The 23478-nt window shown below is 39.6% G+C and overlaps 1 protein-coding gene across 1 annotated transcript in view; it reads right to left on the reverse strand.

Moving 5' to 3' along the window:
- The window catches only part of SLC22A23 (solute carrier family 22 member 23), an 86243-nt gene that overhangs the window by 47014 nt on the left and 15751 nt on the right, over positions 1 to 23478 (reverse strand). The window contains exon 2 of the mRNA XM_072152498.1: positions 4855 to 4958. Coding sequence (XP_072008599.1) covers positions 4855 to 4958 — 104 coding nt within the window. The remainder of the gene's footprint in view (positions 1 to 4854; positions 4959 to 23478) is intronic.

Here is a 23478-nt window from a genome sequence, read left to right on the forward strand (position 1 = left end):
GGCCAGGATCCATTTAAGTGTGTTTTAACACTTTTATCCCTATTATTGTGCGGTGACACCATTGTCATTAATAGGATCTGTGCGAAATAGTGAATGTTGGGTATCTGAACCACCCAGTGTGCACATGCATTTCAGAATATTTAACATCGGATCAGACATTATAAATGAGAAACCCCTTTGATTTGTAAAGTGCTGCGGAATTTGGTGGCGCTATATAAAGATTATTATTTTACATGGTTTGGTTGCTTGTATCATCAACAGCTGTATGGAAAACTGTAGCCGACAATAAATACAACAGAGGCTGTCAATCTGGTTGAAATAGTTACTGCAGTGGTCCTTTTTTATTGACGGGTACACATAGGGGTCTAAAGAACCTCTTACTAGGACAGGCAAGAAGTGCTTTTTATAAATCCAAACAAGACAAGAAAAAGGTGGGATGCGTACACAAGGCTAGACAGAAATAACAAAAAATGTTTATTGGATAAGTAACAATTTTAAACACAAATCAAGACGAGACAACAATAAATATAAAAACACTTAAAAAGTACACCAGAGGGGTGTACAAAGCTGCCAAGGGCCAAGTTGCCCAAGAAACCCCCTACTACAGTCTGCCAATAGTAGAACTACAGTAACCATAAGGACCAGAATATGAATAACCATATAGAGCTAAAGTGCAAAAAATGATGCATGAAAAGTGCAATTTGAACAATGTAACAAAGCTCTGATGCATCGATCCCTACATGCCCAACATATACAATACAGGCGATCCCCTACTTAAGAACACTCGACTTACATACGACCCCTAGTTACAAACGGACCTTTGGATATTGGTAATTTATTGTGCTTTAGTCGTAGGCTACAATAAACAGCTGTAACAGTTATCACAGGTGTCTGTAATGAAGCTTTAGTGTTAATCTTGAGTCTTATAACAACCCAACATTTTTAAAATCCAATTGTCACAGAGACCAAAAAAGTTCTGGCTTGGATTACAATGATAAAATATATAGTTCCGACTTACATACAAATTCAACTTAAGAACAAACCTGCAGACCCTATCTTGTATGTAACCCGGGGACTGCTTGTACCATGTTCTCGTAGAATAAGACAATAAAGCAAGGCAGGCAGGCAGGTGTAGGCAGAGAGAGGGGGGGGGGGTAGGCAGACCCCACGTGTATCGTCACCTATTCGGTGACTTCCTCAGGGGTATCAAAATGATGCCGAATTATGAAACATAAAAGTCCATCAGAAGTTAGGAGAACACATTATATAAGAGGGCTCACAGGCATTTTATTACATTCCACTGTAGCCCCTAATTATCCTTTGAAAAGTTTTTAAAGAGGACCTGACAGATTGATTTGGGACCCTAAACCAACTACAGGTCCTTATGGACCTCTGGTTTAGGCACATGAGGCACATCGGACTCATCTCCAGATCTGGCGGTGGCACCTCCTCCTGCAGTCCGACAAGTGAAGCCGAGAAAATAACCTGGTGTTCTACTCGGCTTCACTTGATGGACAGAGAAGGTGTGAAACAGAACAAGGTACATGGTGACTAACTTTTTTTTTTCTTTTAATGCGCCCACATAAAAATTCCTCAGGGCAATTTGGGACACTACACCACCGGCTCATATCACCTTGACAGGTTCTCTTGACAGAAACAGGCACAATATTTTGTATTCTAGTCATATTTATCTCAGCTTATTCTACCTTTGGAAGACCAGTAGATTACTGTCAGTACGAACTCCTGGGCATTGAGCATTTAAACAATTGAAAAGTTTAGTGGATATTTTCCCACAATACTATATCTAAGTCTACAGTGGAAAGAACATACAGCAGATTCAAAGACACAACAAGCTACTTCTGCTTCCTCCTGGTTAGCCATGTACACTCACCGCCCACTTTATTAGGTACACCTGTCCAACTGCTCGTTAACACTAAATTTCTAATCAGCCAATCACATGGTGGCAACTCAGTGCATTTAGGCATGTAGACATGGTCAAGACAATCTCCTGCAGTTCAAACCGAGCATCAGTATGGGGAAGAAAGGTGATTTGAGTGCCTTTGAACGTGGCATGGTTGTTGGTGCCAGAAGGGCTGGTCTGAGTATTTCAGAAACTGCTGATCTACTGGGATTTTCACGCACAACCATCTCTAGGGTTTACAGAGAATGGTTCGAAAAAGAAAAAACATCCAGTGAGTGGCAGTTCTTTGGGCGGAAATGCCTTGTTGATGCCAGAGGTCAGAGGAGAATGGGCAGACTGGTTCGAGCTGATAGAAAGGCAACAGTGACTCAAATCGCCACCCGTTACAACCAAGGTAGGCAGAAGAGCATCTCTGAACGCACAGCACGTCGAACTTTGAGGCAGATGGGCTACAGCAGCAGAAGACCACACCGGTTGCCACTCCTTTCAGCTAAGAACAGGAAACTGAGGCTACAATTTGCACAAGCTCATCGAAATTGGACAGTAGAAGATTGGAAAAACGTTGCCTGGTCTGATGAGTCTCAATTTCTGCTGCGACATTCGGATGGTAGGGTCAGAATTTGGCGTCAACAAAATGAAAGCATGGATCCATTCTGCCTTGTATCAACGGTTCAGGCTGGTGGTGGTTGTGTCATGGTGTGGGGAATATTTTCTTGGCACTCTTTGGGCCCCTTGGTACCAATTGAGCATCGTTGCAACGCCACAGCCTACCTGAGTATTGTTGCTGACCATGTCCATCCCTTTATGACCACAATGTACCCAACATCTGATGGCTACTTTCAGCAGGATAATGCGCCATATCATAAAGCTGGAATCATCTCAGACTGGTTTCTTGAACATGACAATGAGTTCACTGTACTCAAATGGCCTCCACAGTCACCAGATCTCAATCCAATAGAGCATCTTTGGGATGTGGTGGAACGGGAGATTCGCATCATGGATGTGCAGCCGACAAATCTGCAGCAACGGTGTGATGCCATCATGTCAATATGGACCAAAATCTATGAGGAATGCTTCCAGCACCTTGTTGAATCTATGCCATGAAGAATTGAGGCAGTTCTGAAGGCAAAAGGGGGTCCAACCCGTTACTAGCATGGTGTACCTAATAAAGTGGCCGGTGAGTGTATATGTTCTGTATAGCCAATGAGGGACATATGCAACTGTATTGTATCCACCACGACTTTCTTTTGAATGTGATGTGAATGTAGCACTACCCTGCTTTTCCAATTCCCAATGGTCTCCAGACACATGGGAAATGCTTGCAGCTGCCATCCACAGATGAAGCAGAGTAGTGGATAGGGGAAGGGGAGGGCATTTATTCTGAATGTTTAGCTATATTAAGAACAGTATAATTTACTTCACATGGAAAACTCATTTAATGTTTAAAACAGTTTACTAAATTTCATAGGAGTCATTGCTTCCCAGAATATAGTTTGTGGCTTTATATTGGGGGGGGGGGGGGGGAGGGGCAATGTCAGTGACACAAGTCTTAACCTCCTTCATTATGTTCCTCTCCGACTCCTCCACAATTACATTGGCTGATGCTGTAATTTGAAGTGAAATGATCAGGTTCATGGTAAGGAGCCTACAATCATTTGGTTCAGTGACATTCCTTACGGGTTATTAGATGGGACTATTCCTTATAGCAATCTGCGGAGGGAAAGCATGTTTATTTGCATTTTTTACTTAAGCGATATGTTGTGCTCTTGTTAAATCCATTGTTATTGCTAGGTAGAGTAATTTTCTGGTTGCTTGGTAACCATAAAGATATGCGTACAAGGAAAAAAACTGCAGTCTTGTTTCTCTGGCCAGCAAGTGATGGAAAACTATTTGATGTTAAGATTATGAAGGACATCTTCAAGGTCAAAAGGGAGCAAAGACTATGACACGAGTGAAGATTTGTTACATGGTTTCTAATAACCCTCTGCTAATCTATTTCATGGAAATATCTCAGGGAATACTCTGGCCACAGATAGTCTCTGCTGCAACAGCAAGTAACACTTCTAGCTTCTCTGTATTACCCCAAAAATTATAACCATAACTAAGCACAACATAAAAACAATTACTTGTAAACAATTTGACAAAACAATGCAATAGTCTTTAAGAAATTAGTTTTGTGGTAAGTGCATTGTCAACCAATATCGGTTGGTCTGCCAAGTCTGTATTAAACTAAAAGGTCATCAGTTTGTCATGGTGTGCAAAGACCCTGCACTCACGGATGCCCCTGGGTATCAGGACTTAAGACATTGAATTTAACCAGTGAACCAGAGCAGATAATTGGCTCAATGTTCAGGTGTTGGACCCAGGATCACATTTCCCATTTCACTGCAATCTGTCAAGTTCAGAAGAAATTTAAGGGAATGACCCATTTTCTTTCAAAAACTGTGCCACACCTGACTGTGACTTGTGATGTTATTGAAGCTCAACTATATAAAAATAAGAGAACTAAAGATGCATTATCACCCAATACCAAGTTGTTACAGTGGCATCCCTGATCTATACCACTTGTTGGAGGACAGAAAAAAACCCTTTTTTGCCAACACTGTTATTATGAGAACCTTTGGTTGTTTCTTTGGCGCATCCAATAAACAAAATACAGTGTGAATAAATTCTTGTATTTAGTAATTGAATGTCAGTTCTCTGCACATGAGAGATACATTCTGCAAACTAGTGCAACCCAAGACTTTGGGCCTTTCGCTTATAGTGAATCATGATTATATTTCTGGAGTGTGCTCTAAATCAAAGATAGTGTGAGCAATGTATCTATACAGAATTAGGATTTATTCAACCAATTAGTGTCAAAAATAAGAAGTGACAGGAAAATATATCATAAGACAAGACAATTCAAGCAGTGTTAGATTTTCTAAACTTACCAGTCAGCAATACATCCTGTAATCAAGTATCCAAATATCAACCCCACGACCAGAGAGAACTTGGCTATATGAACTTTCCATGAGGAGTCACAGACCAGATCCCACTGAAAGATACAAGCAGAAGCATCGTGGTGAGTAGAAGTCATCCTACCTTATATATAGCTGCACACATATACAGATTTTATGTCTCTATTGGATATTCTAACGGTTCTATCTACTGGACCGATTTGGCAAGCTCTGTGTAGCGCTGCGTAATCTGTGTGCACTACATAAATAACAGCATTATTATTATTATTATTATTACAAAGCATAAAACGTTACAATGTTTCTGTGTGTGTCACCAGATAGAATGAATGTTTCATGCCATACTGTGGGTGGTGTCCACAAGGGATAATAAGAGACCAGAAAAGCTTGAAACAGTCTCATAATTAAAGGGCAGCCTAAGAATGGTGCATGTGGGCCTACAAACAAAGTACAATTCAGCCCAGTCAAGTCCATTGTGCCGCTGACATCTAGTTGTGATAGTCAAAGTGAGTCACTGCTCCCTAACGGTTTACAGTTACCGCTTTTATCCCAATTATAATATCACTACTATATGTGAAGGTAACATGAATCCATGATGGTAGAAGTGGAGTCAAGCTGAAAATGTGTAATAAACCCTTTAACTCCTTAGCAATCTGCGCCGTAGCTGTACTGCGCTGAGTCCCGCGAATAGCGCTCAGCGCAGTACAGCTACTGCGCAGAGACGATGCCGGTTCAGCGCTGTATAGCAGCCGAACCGGCAGCGTTAGCCGCGGGATTTCAACGGTAATCTACCGTTGACATCCCCGGCTATCACCCGCGGTCGGAGTGGGCTCCGATCGCGGGTGTTTAACCCGTTAAATGCCGCGGTCAACGCGACCGCAGCATTTAACATGCCTTCTGGGGGTCTTTACCCCACGATCGCCCCCCCCCCCGCACCGTTTTCGGGGGGACCGATCGCTGTTTTGGCACCTCTGGGGTCCGATTGGGACCCCAGAGAAGCCTGGAGGGTTTACCTTTAAGATGGCGTCTGTGACGTCATCTTAAAGGCAAAGTGTCAGCCTATGCATCTGCATAGGCTGGCACTGATAATACCCTGCAATACATTAGTATTGCAGAGTATTATCAAGAACAAGCAATCAGATGATTGCTTGTTCATATCCCATGGTGGATCATGTAAAAAAATTTAAAAAAAAATGTTTTTCAATAAAAAATTACTTTATAAATCACTAAAAATGCCCATAAGCCCCAAAACATATAAAGAGACATATAACGCTCAAAAAAGTCTAAATCATAACACAAACCCCACATATATAGTATCACCGCGTCCGTAACAATCCATAGAATAAAACTAAATAACTATTGAACCCATATGATGAACGCCGTAAAAAAAAAACGTTAAAAACCCGCCAAAAATTATGATTTTTACCTATTATATCCCACTAAAAATGCAATAAAAAGTGATCAACAAAACATATGTACTCCAGAATGATATTGTTGCAAAGAACAACATGTCCCGCAAAAAACAAGCCATCGACCAGCTCTGTAGCCAAAAACGTAACAATGTTATGCCACTTGGAAGACAGCGATGCAAAAATGATAGATTTTTCCCCACATTAGGGTTTTATTTGGCAAATTTAGTAAAACATAAGAAAAAATATTCATGTCTGGTATCCCCGTAATCGTATCGACCCATAGAATAAAGATAACAGGATTATTAGGATATACGGTGAACACGAAAAAAAAAAAAGTAAAAAATCCAGTACAGAATTGATGCTTTTCTACTCATGACCTCAAAAATTTTGTAAATGCTGTTTCTGATAGTTTGAGGGGTGCAGATTTGAAAATGGGTTGGTTATATAGGGGGTTTTGATGCTAAATATGTAAAATTTTATTTCAAACTGTATTTATCCCCAAAATAGTCAATTCCGAAAATACGGAAAATCGCTATTCGATTTGTAGGCCGTGTGACGTCAAAATAAATTATCCAAACATTTCAAAAATTATGAAAATGTAAAGTAGACAAATGGGAAATGTTATTCTGCAAGTTATTTAGGTGGTAAATCTATCTGCCTGAAAACGTGGTGATTTAGAATTTCGAAAATGGCAAATTTTTCTAAAAATTCATCATTTTTTTCCTTTTTTTGTAAATAAACGCAAAACTTATCAGCCAAAATTTACCACTAAAATGAAGTACAACATGTGGGGAAAAAACAATCTCAGAATCGCTTTGATAAGTAACAGCGTTCAAAAGTTATTACCACAGGAAGAGACACTGGTCAAATTTCAAAAAAAAGTTGCAAGCCTTAACCTGCAAACAGGCTGCGTCCTTAAGGGGTTAAAACATAGTAAAAGTAAATAAACATTATACAAAAATGCCAAATAAAAGAAAGTAAATGGAAAATCTGCATCTACCTGTTCAGATTTCCTCCTCTCTATATCAAATGACACTGAGCTACCAGACTGCACATCAGGCCTCTTAGAATCAGCACATAAAATGTTTGGACATGCATTTCAATTGATTTTTTTCTGCATAGTTTCCCATCAATCTTCAGAGGGGAACACAAGATAGCACTCAGACCATTTCTGACTAGAAGGGCTTGAAATTACTTCCTTATGGACAGATGCCACTAAAAAGCGAAAACGGGCTACTTTCTAGAAACCAAGAGACCTTCACTGTAGAATTCTACACATCTATACAATACACATGAGCACAAACCTGCATAAGTACATTTCCATACCAACACATAGCAAGACGTTAGAAGATGTTACAGGTCATTGAAAAAGCTTTGTAGTCCGTTTATTGGCATTATTCCATATTTACATATACTGGGGCAAAGTCACAGATTTGCAAAACTAGTCACCAAACTAGCTCTCAAGCCACTTGATCTCCACATCAAGTGGCTGTAGGGGGGGGGGGAGGAGCGTGTAAAGGGGCCAGCACAAGGCATTTCCGCTCCGCACCTTCAAACTAGCTTATAGCCTATGCCAGTGATGGCGAACCTTTTAGAGTCCAAGTGCCCAAGCTGCAACCCAAAACCCTGCTTATTTATCGCAAGGTGCCCACCAAAAATTAAAACAGTAACTTATTGCTCCCTGTTCAACAACTTTCAATTATTTTGGCCTCCTGAGGACAGCAACACAGTAGAAAGATGTCCCTCTGTACACAGAGAATCGTGGGGCAAGCAGGAGGTCCTCCAAAAATAATTAGACCCTGTCCACTCATTCTCCCTCTTCCTACAGTCCCAAGTAGCAAAGTAAGTATCAAAATATGACTGAAAGCAGCATCTTTTAAGTTGCTTGGAACTGCAAGAAGATTCTTTGAGTACGCTCTGGTGTGCTGGGGTGATGGCCCAGGTGCCCACAGAAAGGGCTCCGAGTGCCACCTCTGGCAACCGTGCCATAGGTTCGCCACCACTGGCCTATGCTGTTCAGGAATTGTATAACAGCGCATCCACCAGCCAGATACATCAGGAAACCGGAGCCACCTGATATATCCGATGCAGAGGAGGGGAGGGGTGCATCATGCACCAGCATTTGATAAATTCTCCCATTATCTGAATAGACTGCTGACTTCACCATGCATAAATATCATAGATGCAGTGATTGTGTATATACTAGTACTATACTGACCAGGTGCATAGATTGATGACAGAATAAACATAAATATGCAGTAATGTTATAGGTTCATTGAATCTTCTGCCTGACACAGGTCGGCTTGTAATCTTTCCCATGTATCACATGTTGGACCTAAAACACTAGTGTGATCCAAGTACTCAAGAATATGCAGAAATATTAATAATAAAATCAAACTGGACTAGCTGCGCTATGTTACTTTTAAGATCAATTAAGTTAAAATGAAGCTCAAGTATATATTGATATGGATATTGATTAACCAATCCACTCTTACTTCACCACCTATTCTTCTTAGTCAGAGTGTGCTGTGAGATCCTTCTTACTAGATTTGTCTTGAATATCTCCTCTCCCTTGTAATGTAATTCAATTGCAAGTCATTTTTTGAACCAGCAGTAAAGTATTTTACATAAAGCTCGGTGTTAGAAGTGTTACTAAATCTCAGTGTACACCGACTCTTTAAAGGAAACCTACCATGAGGAATCACCATCGGAAGTAGAACTGATGGAAGATTCTTCCTGGTAGGTTTCCTTTAAAGAAAACCTACCATTTGATTTGATGCATTATGAAGAAAACATACCTTGAGAATACTGTAGCTACACTAATCCCTGTGCTGAGTGGTTTTGCTGATAAAATAGATATAACATTATGAAAATGAAGCTCTGTCGCTCATATATGGCTGCTTCAGCACTTCTCCTAGCACACAAGTTATTCTCTGCAGGAGAGGATGATATAATCCCTGCACCTGAAGGCTGAATAAACAATTGCTGCACTATCCCCCAGCCACTGTGTATGAGTGATCCAGCTCACATTGATTAGTCATGTCTTGACTAACCTCCATTTGTAAAAACAAGCTTCCATGTTTAATGTGTTTATGTCAGCCAGTCTGACCCAGCTTTTCCAAGGTCCTGAATGTTATAATTGTTTTTTTTTAGCAAAACCACTCAGCTCAGAGATTAACCAAGATATGATGCTACATCAGTGTAGCTACCGCATTCTCAAGGTATATTTGCTTCATAATGCATCAAATCAAATGGTAGGTTTCTTTTAAATTTCTGATGTATATACCCAGTTTCTGTTAAAATAAGACAGCCCCTGAAAATAAGACCTATAAGCAGTCAATCCTATACCCCCACCCCAATCCATGCATTAGTAGATCATTTAGATACTGCAAGAGGTTGTGACATCGGTGAAGAATTCATGGGATAAAATCACTTACAGTTCCACTATGAGCAGCTACCTGGACAAGAAGAATGTGCCGTTTCTATACATGATATGTTGGGGCCAATTATTCTAATACAAATGGAGTCACAAGAAATTCTGAATTTTGAGAGTTAGAAAAGTTGTGTACATGGTATTGCTTCACTTTTTGCCCGCAGATTCTACATATACACACGCTTGGCTCCTCTGGTGTCTTAACAAAAAAACTGCCACACCGCCGAGATGGTGATTTTACTGCCAACACTCTGCACTACTACCGCCGCTGCCTCGCTGAGCCCCTGTGCCACTGCTTACTTGGACCTGCGAATCGGGATTTGTGCAGTAGTGACTTGCTGCCTGATGCGCAAGTTGACACTCTCTTCGCCTGACGATGATGAATCCCTTGCTACACCCGGCTCCCAAGTGCGATGGGCTACATCATCGTCAATTTGCGTTTCACTGTCCCTGCTATTCCTTTCAACGGTGTCAGTATGCACAGCCTGCCTACTGCATGAAGCTGTGGTCTTTGATAAAATAAAAAAAGAAATAAAAAAAAGAAAAGGTTTTTGTTCAATAATAGGATTGGTAAATGTACCATAGATTGTTGAATATGAAAATAGATGCGAAATAAAAAATAAATGTGAATCCTTGTTCACAGAAAAATAAAACATCCCCTGAAAAATAAGAACTAGTGTCTCTTTAAGAGCAAAAATTAATATAAGACACTCTTATTTTTCGGGAAAACACAGTAGCAGAGAAATCCCCATAAATTTACATTTATTTGGATGACATTGTGAACTAGACATGTCCTTGAAGGTCTATTCCCACTAGCCTATAAAGCTGTACAATTAACAATAAATCCCAGCTTATGATAAATTTAAGTTTCGTAGTGGTGTTTTTTGGTACAGAGGCTATTATTATGAAACAAAAAGGGTCCCATAAACCAAAAGATCTCTGCCACAACCCCCCCCCCCATCAATAAATAATAAATAACCAAATGAAAAAATTGCCCCAGCAATTAAATTCCAACTACAAAAATCAGATAGAAAACCAGAACCACAAAGCTTACGTGTTTTAGGCAATGAGTTTCCCTTAGTCTTGGCATGAACTACAATTTGAGAACAATGCAATGAATGACAAATGCACCAATACTGATACCACTGTGTGAGGATCTTCATAAAAGAAAAAACACCAGCTCATGCCAACTGCCTGCTCTGCGGAGAGGCAATTATCCATCTGTTTAAAATCTTAATTTACAACTAAAATAGTCTAAAATGCCTTGCACCAAATTTATCTAGGGTTTAAGAAAGTTTTTTGATGCACAGCAAATGGGGTGAAAAGCAGGAAAATTTTACCCAAATACATATACAGGCGGTCCCCTACTTAAGAACACCCGATTTACAGACGACCCCTAGCTACAAAACGGACCTCTGGATGTTAGTAATTTACTGTACTTTAGCCTTAGGCTACAATAAACAGATATAACAGTTATCAAAGGTGTCTGCAATGAAGCTTCGTTGATTATCCTGGTTCTTATGACAATCCAACATTTTTTAAAATCCAATTGTCACAGAGACCAAAAACATTTTTGTCTGGGGTTACAATTCTAAAATATAAAGTTTCGACTTGCATACAAATTCAACTTAAGAACAAACCTCCAGAACTTATCTTGTATGTAACCCGGGGTCTGCCTGTACTTTTGTAGCTTAAGACTTTAAGCTTCAGTCTTTGAAGGAAATTTACTACCAAGATCAAGGACTAAACACTCATACAAGGAAGTGTGTGCCCCCTCTAGCAGGATTTACTTTTCTTTAAGCTTTCTATACCCTTGTTTTAAGAATAAAAGGCTTAAAATATCCCCTCAGGCTCATTTGCATAATTTTAAAAGCCCTTAAAAAAAAAAAAAAAAAAAAAAAAAAAAAAAACAGGTCATAAGAAGCTAAAAGAAGAGCAGACTCTGCCAGTGAGGTCATATACCAATATGTCAGTGTGTAAATCTTCCCCACTGTTGCTTCTCCACAAAAAATACAATAAACCACCAGCTTCTACGAAAAATTACATTTTCGACAATGTATTCCCACCACTGGTGTTATCCCACAAAGACCTGGCTCTATCGTGGGTTTATCACTAAGGCTGGAAATATGCACAATTTAAGAAATAAATACATAGTACAAAACAAGAATTTTTGTAAAAAGTTTCCCCATGCCGGCAGCCGAGTCTGAAATACAAGGGTCATATTAGGGTCATATGTAGTAAACTGTAACAATGCTTTACAACTGTGATAAGGCTGCACACTAGCATCCCAAAATAAGACTGCTAAAGCAACCATTATCTTCCCACGTGGTATTCTGTTTTATATAATGGAAAAGTTGTTGAAATAAAATAGATTTGGTGATATAAGAAATAGTTTGATATAGCACAAAGAAATACCAAAATATGAGAGTGTTTTCAATAGTGCAGGTTGACGTCACCAAATTTTAGGAATATCAATATTAAAATTGAAATACATCCAATTGTTCTATTCTCTCCACATGCATTATGAGATTACCTGGTGAATCTCCTCTGGCGGCATAACAGGAATCCCCCAACCTATCCCTCAAAAGATCTCTGGTACAGATCTCACTTGTGAGAAGTTTGTAAGAACCCATGAAACTCATTTTCATACATGGAACCTAGTCTGAGTGGCCTAAAGGGCTGCAACAAATCTGCAGCATGTGAACATTCCCAAAGCCATTCAACACAGCTCTACAAGGGTGCGTCACCGCATTACAGGGTGTTGTACTTGTAGGTTAAGTTACTGAATACCTCTCAAACCACTGACATGAGAGCAGTCATCACAGAGGGGGCAAGCATAAAGTAATGATTGGACGGCCCCCTCCCATCCATCCGCTGAAACAGGCAGGACATGGTACTTCACATGAAGTCCTGAGTCCTGCTTCCTGCTTCCTGGGGATCACATGGACATTTTGCAATTCTATATTAACATTCTATTGCACATTTTTACTTTCCAATTAACATTTAGACCAATTATGAGCTATTCCAAAATAATAAACATTATTTCAACATAAATCAATAATTATCTGCTCTAGCCAATATAATTGTGCACCTGTATACAAAACACAAAGTAATAATTAGCACAAAATAATAAAAAAAAATAAAAGTCACAGACCAAAATGTGTACATAAAGTTTAACATGCCTCTATTCACTTTACCTCCCCTATGGGAAGCCTTGTGGTTCAATATTGTGGCTTGTTTATTCAATTTACTGCAGCTCCTAGAGCTTCACTTTAAAGGGAACCTACCACCACGAATCTACCTATAAAGGTAGATCGGGTGGTAGGTGGATGTATGGGACGTGAGGATAGCTCTTTTTAGAGCTAATCCTCACGTCCCCGCTAGCGTAGTATAAACTTTATTGCCCTAATATGTTAATTTAATTAAGCGGCTACCGGGGCGTGGAGTAGCCGGACACGAGGCTACACGGCGCGGCTACTCCACGCCCCAGTAGCTGCTTTGCCCCGCCTACCCTGTGATCTTCGGCGCGCAGCTCCTGGCAGCTGCGCGCCGAAGATCACAGGGTAGGCGGGGGAAAGCAGCTACTGGGGCGTGGAGTAGCCGCGCCGTGTAGCCTCGTGTCCGGCTACTCCACGCCCCGGTAGCCGCTTAATTAAATTAACATATTAGGGCAATAAAGTTTATACTACGCTAGCGGGGACGTGAGGATTAGCTCTAAAAAGAGCTATCCTCACGTCCCATACATCCACCTACCACCCGATCTACCTTTATAGGTAGATTCGTGGTGGTAGGTGCCCTTTAATAAACTTGTTATTACACTTCAATATTTCAGTTCATTGTAAGCTTAACATCATTAATTTGATGCTTTGTAGAAGTAGATGTTAAAAATTAGAAATGTCCCTCCAAGCACTGCTTGGCATGATCAATATGTAGGGAAGCACGACAAGAGCTGTTTACAAAGACCCCCAAGTGTTTCTCAATCTAAAAGATCTCAAATGCCATATAACACGACAGCGAGGGGCAGATTAAAACAATCACATTTTAGCACCATGTAAAAACAATCCGTTTTTTCAATAGCTTTCAAAATGTATCAGTTAAACAGGTTATCTGGGAATAAATAAAGCCTCACGTGGCTGCAGTACAGACCTGAGCAGTGGGAAATAAAACGCAAGTACAAATGGCAAGAAATAAGGTGGGACAAAATGCAAAAACGCATTAAGAAGTATGCAAATATATTACTTTTACCAGTAACTGCATCACTGCTATATTTCATCTACATATAATATTCCTAGAGCACATTATGATAATATTGTGCGATTTTTGCACAGTTACATTCTGCCACTATGGAACACGGCACGAGTCTGACTATGCAAGGAAGACCTATTGAAAAACTGAATGGAAAGGCCTAATTTTCAATTTATTGTACAGCTTTAACCCACTAATATGTGGCATGTCCATGTAGTTAATGGCACTGAAGTCACAGGTCAAATACTACATTTAGCTTAAGGAACAAAAGAATTGCACCATGTAACCACGTGTGTGTCACCATACCAGCGCCGGGTTGCCATAGCCGTCTATGGGCATGTGTGATCGAACATATCACACATACATACACATTTTGTCGTGTATTTTTCTGCTGCAGTTTTTTTGTGAGCAGAATGGTGCACGCATGATAAAACACATAGATTGTGCCTCATTTCAGGGGCATTTGCCCAGGACCAGCTAGCAGAGAGACATTGTTTTTCTCACAGTGGTAAAGCGCTGTCTCTCATTAAATGCCCGACTGAACACTTTCCAAACATAAAAAAATTCCTTCTATAACCGTGTCGCGTCTTTATGAAAGGCTGCAGGCTTTCAGAGTAACCACTTCAATGTATTAATAGATCATTTCTAGATGTGATAAAAAGGCCAGAAACTAGAAATGAAAGCATGAATGGGGCTCCATCTAAATCCATCATTTAACAATGGCTTTATTTAGAGGCATAATTTGCATTGTATATTTGCCATAGGATTTCTCTAGCTATAAGATTCTCCGCCACATATACTGACAGCTGCAAGGAGTTAAATGTCACGTGATCATGGAAGCACTAGGCTTGTTAGGCAAGACGGATTAACAAAGAAAATTTCCCAACATAACGCGTGTATGCTCAAGGACAGATCCCTCTAACGTCATATAGCATGACATGCATATTAATTCCTCCTAAGGCGATGTGTGAAAAACACTGCAAGGAGGCCAATACAAACACTCCAGCGTAAGGGGATATTCCAATGCTAATAACGCCCACTGTAGTTTTAGTACTAAACTGTATTTGTGAGTCAAAAATATATACCGTATATTCAGTGGGGAAAAAAATTGTATTTTTGACTCACAATTAGATAGAAAATCACTAATATAGTAGGATATATAAAGGACACGGCAAAAATAGCATTGGAGTGGCAAAATCACTGTAACAAAATCAATGCTTTGATAAATTTCAAATTTGCCAGAATTCTGACAATATCAGCACCAAACAACTTCTGTTTATACCTTGCATTCTACTTATGAATGGTTTTAGATGTTTTATGTCTCATACTTGCCAGGAAGAGATAGTATAAAGAACGAAATTGTTCAAAATTGTAGCCCATTTCTTTCTGTAACTAAACCAAACAAATAGAAGGTGTGTAGTTACACTATACTGAAGCTAGAGTAATCATCTAGCATGAGTGGCACTTACTCCTAGATCCAGGCACTGTGACTGTGGTAATCTTCTTATATTAGATATCCATGGCCTCCTTCCTTCTAAAATCAACTTTTACAATTCTGGGGGGCGTTACCAAATCCCTCCGCAGCTTGACAGGCTGCTACACTGTCTTCCCCATGCCCTTCTCCCTCAGCCTGCTGTAATCTAATGGCAGCAGAGGAAGTTTTAGCACACAGTGGAAGGAGGAAGTGCTCCTGCATACTGTAGCAGCCTTTCAAACTGCATGACAGAGGGGTAACAACCCACAGAACCGTTTTGACTCATTAGCGTAATTTTAAAAGTTTATTTTAGAAGGAAGGAGGCCATGTATAACAAATATAAGTGCCTGGATCTATGAGTAAGTGTCCCTGGTTTATCCATGCTTGATTTGATTTTCCTTTAATATGAACTGTGTTTCTAGGTGCCAGAAGATATGGCAGTTTGATATGTGCTGCGGGGTGACAGAGCTGACAGTTGGCAGAAGTACATGAACTCCATCTGTAGCTGAACCTGGGGAGGAGCCGTTGTTTGACGACTCACATATTTTAAATATATTTTGGTATATTTTTTTTTTCAGCTTTAATGCTTATTAGAAAAAAAAAAAATTACAAAAAAGTACTTTTAGTGATTTGTCAATAAACACATTTAAAATTATTCTGGCAAGTAAAGCGGTTTCACGGATGTCATCTGTAAACAAGTGCATAACAGCACTGCAAAATATCACATTCAAGTACCAATGACTCCTAGCCTTGAAAGGTTTAAATTTGCAAAATAGTACACCACGTATATTAAATATAGAAGTAATCCAATTACAGTATTTACAAAAAAAAAAAGGGTTTCAATGTTTGCCCATTCCATATCTAAACATTAAAACATACATTGTACTTATTTGATTTAACTTTCTATGCTACTGAAAAAATAGTAATAACAAAATACAGTTTTTTTTCTTGTAGAGACAGCTGGGATCCAATCCATTTTTGGAAGAAAAATAAAAAAAAATAAAGGAAGCCATGTAAATTAGATAATTTGTTGATAATTGCCTACATTATTTCAGCATCACACAAAAGGTACTTCAGCTCCGGAGAGACGCAGTACAAAGTATGCACCTGGAAATGAAAGGTTCTCACCGGAGATGAATGAAAAACACAAAAAACAAGAAATATTAGTATGACATCAGTATACAAGTGTCTGACTCAGCAGTTACAAAAAGTCAAAGTCACTGGGTTATTTCTCTCCTTGGCAGAACATACTGGCATGACATGCAGAAACAGTCATTACTGAGTGTGCCAGGGTGTGCCTTTTTTGAGAATGATTATATGAATTACAATAAAACATACATGACAGACAATAAATCATCAGCGTTGTCTACACTAAACAGCATTTTCAGTAATTTACTAGACAAAGAAGATTCAGCCTCGTCTTCCTAAAGCTTTAAAAGGAAATCAACCAGTTCAAAAAAAAGCAAAAAACTACAAGTACTCACCTCCGCTCCTCTTGATGTTGATCCCAGCACTGTCCGTTACTAGTCTTGACATGCTGGGATCTCCTAGTAAAGAAACTTAGCTGCCCGGAGCAGGGGGACAAAATGGCCAGCACTCCGGGCTACTAATTGTGCACACCCCCTCACCTCACTCTCCCAGCATGGTGACAAGTGACATCACGCGAGAGGCCCATGCTCCCAACAATGCTCCAACCACTAAAATAAGAATGGTTATAACCAAAGGGGGCAAGCATTCAATAGTCAGCAGAATACCCCACCATGTAATGTCAAGAATCCCGCTGGTTGGATTTCATTTAACCCACAGCAATCCCAGCAGCTGCACAGAAAGTATGATATGAGGAACCTATAAGTTTTTATACTTACCCTGGAAAAGTTTTGTATTATTGGCCAACCCCTTAAATGATAATGGAAATACTACTGCTGCCCTTATTTACGCAGGACAAATTGAAAAGTTATGTCGACAAATCAGGATTGTGATTTAGTTTATTTTGAGTTTAGTTTATTAATGTGAGATTCATTAATAACTGCAAACATGAATAGTGCAAATGATAATAGTAAACTTTCATATATATTTTATATGAGAGAATGTGCCATCTTTTTCCTGCGCCTTTCTTACTTATTTAAGCAGTTTGAGTAAATAAGCTTTCTGTCCTGCGCTCCAGTGACAGCTTAGTGATAAAGAGGCCTGATAATGATGACCTAAATCTTTACAGTCTGAATAGCCCAATCAATCTGAACTGAATTATGAGAAATCCTGTTAAGCGAGGGATTTATCACAACTCTGTTAGGTTTGTTGAGCTTGTTTTAGCACATAAAAAGTTTCAATTACGAACATTAGCCATTTTTGGCACAGAAAATAGCAAAATAACGAACATGCAACATTTTAGGTGCAAAAGCCAGTACCAAAAACCATATGCTGAAGGAAGAGTTAGTCCATATCCCCTTCTCTGCCTAAAGTGGATGACAGAAGGATTTCAGATATACTGCTCATTACAGGAGAAAGAGGAGAATAAGGGCACAGGGAAGCCGTAATGTTTATGTAATAAAGTATATGACAAAGTTTATTATTATAATTTGCTCATTCCTTTCTGAATTAAAAAATGCTTCAAAAGGTTTACTTAAGCTTTAATGTTTTACTTTTGTGTTTATAGGGAGTCCTACATGACCACACAAGTAAAATAATTACTAGCATTAGTATGTCTGGTAAGCTTTTTAAAAAGTTCCTTATACATAGGTTCTGTTTTTAGCAGAAAACGCTCTAACTTCTCTCTTATAAAATCCTCTGCGCTCTGTCTACTATTGTGTAACTGAGAAGTGCTGAATGGTGTAGAAGAAAGGTGCTCTAAAAGGTTCTGCTATGATCATGATGTTACAAATAAGAAGAGTACAGATAAGGAATATCTGCAAAGCTATTCATGTGCCCTAAATAAGAAGTATTTATGCATGGGGCCATTTAGGGTCTAAAGACCCTCTAAAATAATATGCAACCTGAAGAGAAACTAAGAAATGTTCGGATAACTTAGGATATCACCATACAAAGGCATTAGTCAAATCCACAATCAGGAAACACAGCAACTTCCTAAAGTTAAGCCACAGATGTGGTGCTGTCTATTTATGGTGTAGGAAGACAGTCAACCTAATGTGAATATATAGACACCGCAGACCTTCTAAAAGCCATTGTGTGGTTTACCTCCCAAATAACCATATTGCTAAGCAATGAGTGGTGATAAAGCAAAGCAGATGAATCACAGTCATTGCATGCAACCTTCACTAAAACACATAATTGGTGGCCTTGCGTGAGCTTGGCTATTTTAGCTATGTGACAATTTTCAAACCCGTTTATTTAAAATGCTTCACTATATATTGTACACAATACAATATACAATATACTGTATACTGGTGGTTATTAGCAATGCTGATGACATAGGGTTTTTCATTTGATTTACTTTACTCTTTTCTTAAAGGGGTATTCAGGGAATATGAACGTCTAATACAAAACCCCATGATGCTATAAATAAATAAGTCATTAGTTACAAAATGGAGCTTAAATAGATTGATTTTATGATTCACCAAATTTTATGGCCTCTCTAAAGTATGCAGAGTTATCACCAAGATGGCCGCAACTGGAAACTACAAGTCCCATGATCCTTTAGTTCTCAGTAAGTCCTTCTACCTCTTATGCTCTGCTCCCAGTGATCTAACAGACTTTCTTACACTGTTACCATAGTAATGATGTGTGTAACTGGCATCCCTGCACATCACCCCAACACTGGCCATACTGGATGCACTGCAACCAAAAGACTACAGCCAAACATAGTGGTGATCACATAACCTGCCCAGGCATGTAATGTGCACGTGACCAGGGCCATCTTCTGTCCTGTGTCTTCTCCGCGCGGAGGAAATCAACGGACTGATTAAAGGGCCAGTAGTATTCTTCATTACAGTGTATGTCCACAGCATTGTTTTGCTAAGGGGAAAAAATTTTTAATTGACAACTAATTACATAGTAGCTTATATTTTAAAGACCCATTTGTATATGAATTATGCTGATTCCTGGAATACCCCTTTAACATAACAAAGTACAACTTTCATGCCATCAACAGTTTAGATCTCAGGAAGGCGTCTTATACAGTGTTTTACAGCTGAAAAGATGCTTCCCTCAACCGTTCCTAACTACTTTGATTAAATATTTCAGGCTGACATTGGACACAGTAACTGTTTCAGCAAAATAATGCCCTCTTTTTTTACCGCTTTACAAAAGCTATAAAGAAGTCACAATTTTAATGGGAACCTTTAAGAAGAAATTGACCTAATAAACCACTACCATTAAGTATATCAATTGTTTTCTATCCATTAAAGGGGTGTTCTCACAAAGAATTAGATAATTGGTTTACAATTATATCTTTGAAATGCTCCATTTTTTTTTAGCACTGATGTTGTATACAGGCAGTCCCCGACTTACGGCGTTTCGAGTTACGGACAACCCGTAGATACGAACGGGGCACTCGGCACCCCGCGCATGCGCAGTCCACTTCAATAGCGCTGCGACTCCTCATTGAGCGGGCCGTGGAGGTGACGGGGATCGTTGGGCGGAGAGAGAGGCTGGAGCGGGCCGTGAATGTGACGGGGATCGTTGGGCGGAGCGAGAGGCTGGAAGGGGCCATGGAGGTGACGGGGGATCGTTCGGCGGAGCGAGAGGCTGGAGCGGGCCATGGAGGTTGCCGATGTATAAAGTAAGTAATTGCCGGCAGTATCGGGGGTTCAGGTAACTAAGGATGCATTAGCTGGTGCGCTCTCACGCTTCCTTAGTTACCAGCCAGTGCACTAGAAGCCGGAGATTCCAGGTAACTAAGGAAGCGTGAGATCGCCCCTGCTAATGCATCCTTAGTTACCAGCAACCCGACTTACATACAAATTCAACTTAAGGACAACCCTCCAGTCCCTATCTTGTACGTAACCCGGGGACTGCCTGTATTTTGGTTGTCATTGGCCGATCTTCCTGTCTGCTTAGATTTCTTCCACATGAACACACATCTCCTGTACTGCAGGAGTGAGGGGGAGAGGAAGGAGGCACTTCCTGTCCAGCAACATGCAGAGGAGACCACCTAAGGTCAATGAGCTCTTGAACCAAAAGGATAGGGCATAGCATATTCAATTGTTTGTTTTATTGGTTAGGTGAGGTAGCAGAGCAGAGTGTGTCATTGGGGCAAATTTATCAAGTTGCCCAAAAGTCAGAATATTCCTAGTTGCCCATGGCAACCAACCACAGCTCCCCTTTACAATATTCATGAGCACTAGTAAAATGAAAGCTGATACAGCCTGATAAATCTGCCCCCGTTGTGTCTCATATCCATCTCATGACTGATCTCCATCATCTCTCTTTTTTATATGAAAGTGTAGCAAAACCCTGTACCATGATAATCTAAGCACATTGTCACCACGCAGAGCAGTCAGCTCAGCTAGTGCCCACCCACAGAGTTGAATTTTACATTCAGGGGTTAATGCAATGATGGATGGTAAAGTAGCAATAAAACTGCATAATAAGGGGTTAGAAGTAATTTTCATCATGTTAACATCACGCGGGTAATTGTATTCGTCTTGTTTGAATCCTATGGCTATGTGCACCGGAGCCGAGACCAGGGGGATTTAGATAGGAACCAGCTGGGTGAGCTGGTTATTCACCTATGGGTGTTCTACCTTTACATACTCTTAAAATTCGATACATTCCAGTAAAACCTTTAGCGTGTGCAATACAAAAGTTCTAATCTCCTCCCATATTTTATCTTCAGTCTGGGCCACCCACTGTCTTCCTATACCTCCCCTGTCCATAGCATTTAGTTTTTCTAGTCCACATGTGCTTTGTGTGGGTATCCTGATGCCTTTTTGCAGACTCTTGAGTTTCTAACCATTAGCCTGTTCTTTGACTACACTCACTTTGCTCCTGACCTGCTCTACTGCTGTTGTGACCCTCAAATGTATGCTCTCTATTGCCTCTTCCGTAAAATCACTGACCTTGGCTTGCTCCTGACCATTTTTGCTTGACCCCTGGTGCTTTGCTGGGCATCCAGCTGAGCTGTCACTTCTCACTACTCTGTGCCTGGATGTAAGAGAACAATCTGGAGCCTACCTGCCTTTCTTAGTAGTAGTACAAACATATTTTTAAAGAGGACCTGTAGCTTCTAATGGTTTTACTAGAATATTGAATTCTACATGAAATGACAATTCTGGATTACTTTTTCTTACAATTCTTTGTATCACAGTTTCTTTGTTGTTTCTTAGTAAACAGGAAGGCATTTCTTCTTAGACATGTGTTTTTGAAAGGATTGATATTGCCCCATTGTGTCAGACCACCAATTTGGTTAACTACTCATTAAGATTAGGAATAAGAAATGTATAACAGAGTTTTAAGAATACAGGCAGTCCCGGGTTACGTACAAGATAGGTTGCATAGGTTTGTTCTTAAGTTGAATTTGTATGTAACGAAACTGTATATTTTACTATTGTAGATGCAAACATATGTTTTTTTGCCCCAGTGACCATAGGAGTTTAAAAATTTTTTGCTGTAATTGGACCAAGGATTATCAATAAAGCTTTATTGCAGATACCTTACTATAGTCTGGGACTATAGTAAAGCATCCAGAGAGCTTCCCCAGAGGTCAACGGGGGCAGTCTTTAACTAGGGTTGTCTGTAAGTTGGGTGTCCTTAAGTAGGGGACCGCCTATATATGAAAATAGTTATAAAAAAAACATATACATATTTGATCCAGGCTTCTTCAATTGCGACGTATCCTATCCTAGGCCAAGCCTCATCTTTAAAGAAATGAAGCTAGCCGATGTAAGAATCTAAGCTTAGTTGTTTTCCTCCCAAGAAGTGCTCTTGTGTCAGCAACTCATGCTGCAATCAGCGATTCATTCTGTCCTATTTGGTTCACAGCCATAGGTGATCATATTAATTGGTCTATTGTTCATGCTTCTCTTCAGAATTCTTCAGATTTCACAATGTAACCTTCTTGGTTTATAAAAGCAAATTGGATCCCACAGGAAACCAGCACATAATAGAAGTAAAAAAAAAAAAAAGTAAATACAATGCAATGTAGTATAAACCGGTGCTATCAAAAGCAACTATTGTACATAGAAAATGTGCAAGTTCTAGTTATAGAACAGTTCCAAGTGTTTGTCAATTAGAACAGAAAGTGTGTAGGGCTATTCATGCGGCAGTCTGTCACTTATTGACTTCAATTAATTTGAGCCCATTGTTAAATTAATTGCAGGACTAATGATGAATACATGAATATTAAAAAGCTTTATACTGTGAAAGTAGAAAAGAGTGAAATAGAGCAAGAAAGGAAAATCACGGTCCGGCCCCATACAGATTCTGATAAGCATTTCCTTCAGTATTTTTTAGACATAACCAGAAGTGTAAAAACTGAAAAACTACAACACCAAGATTTGCAGCTATTCCCTGTTTGTGAATAATCCCCAACGCTAGAGACACAACTTTTTCATGCAAATGAAAAAATAGAAGTGCAAATCCTTCCTTTAGATTTCCCATACCATTTTGCTTTAGATTCTGGCTTTTGCTCAGAAAAGTAGGCAAATCTATGCAAAAAAAAAAAACACAACAAAAAAACAACAACAACAAAAAAACTTCATGTACGTTTCCAGCCTTAGGCCTTATTCACTATTTTCATTTCAATACGAGGTACCTGCTGCCCCTTTTTTAAGTAGATTCCATGACAAATCTCTCAGTGACGAATGGAGGTTTAAAATCCAAATAAAAATTCACTCAAAATGCCCCTTTCCAGAATCCTGCAGAGGATTTGACCACTTTAGTCTTGCCTTACCTGCCTGTATGCACAGGTATGGAATATGTGATCTTACAGTTTTACCTTTGCCTTATCAGTGAACATTTACATTGAATTGTTTACCCGTGTGATACAATAACAAAGCAGCCTGTTGATGTGATTATAATAAAGTAGATAATTTTTAGGCATTGCCTGCAAATCCACTTAGCTTTTTTTCATTTTCAACCAA

Source organism: Engystomops pustulosus, chromosome 5 (genome assembly GCF_040894005.1).
Source record: "Engystomops pustulosus chromosome 5, aEngPut4.maternal, whole genome shotgun sequence".
NCBI classification, from domain to species: domain Eukaryota; kingdom Metazoa; phylum Chordata; class Amphibia; order Anura; family Leptodactylidae; genus Engystomops; species Engystomops pustulosus.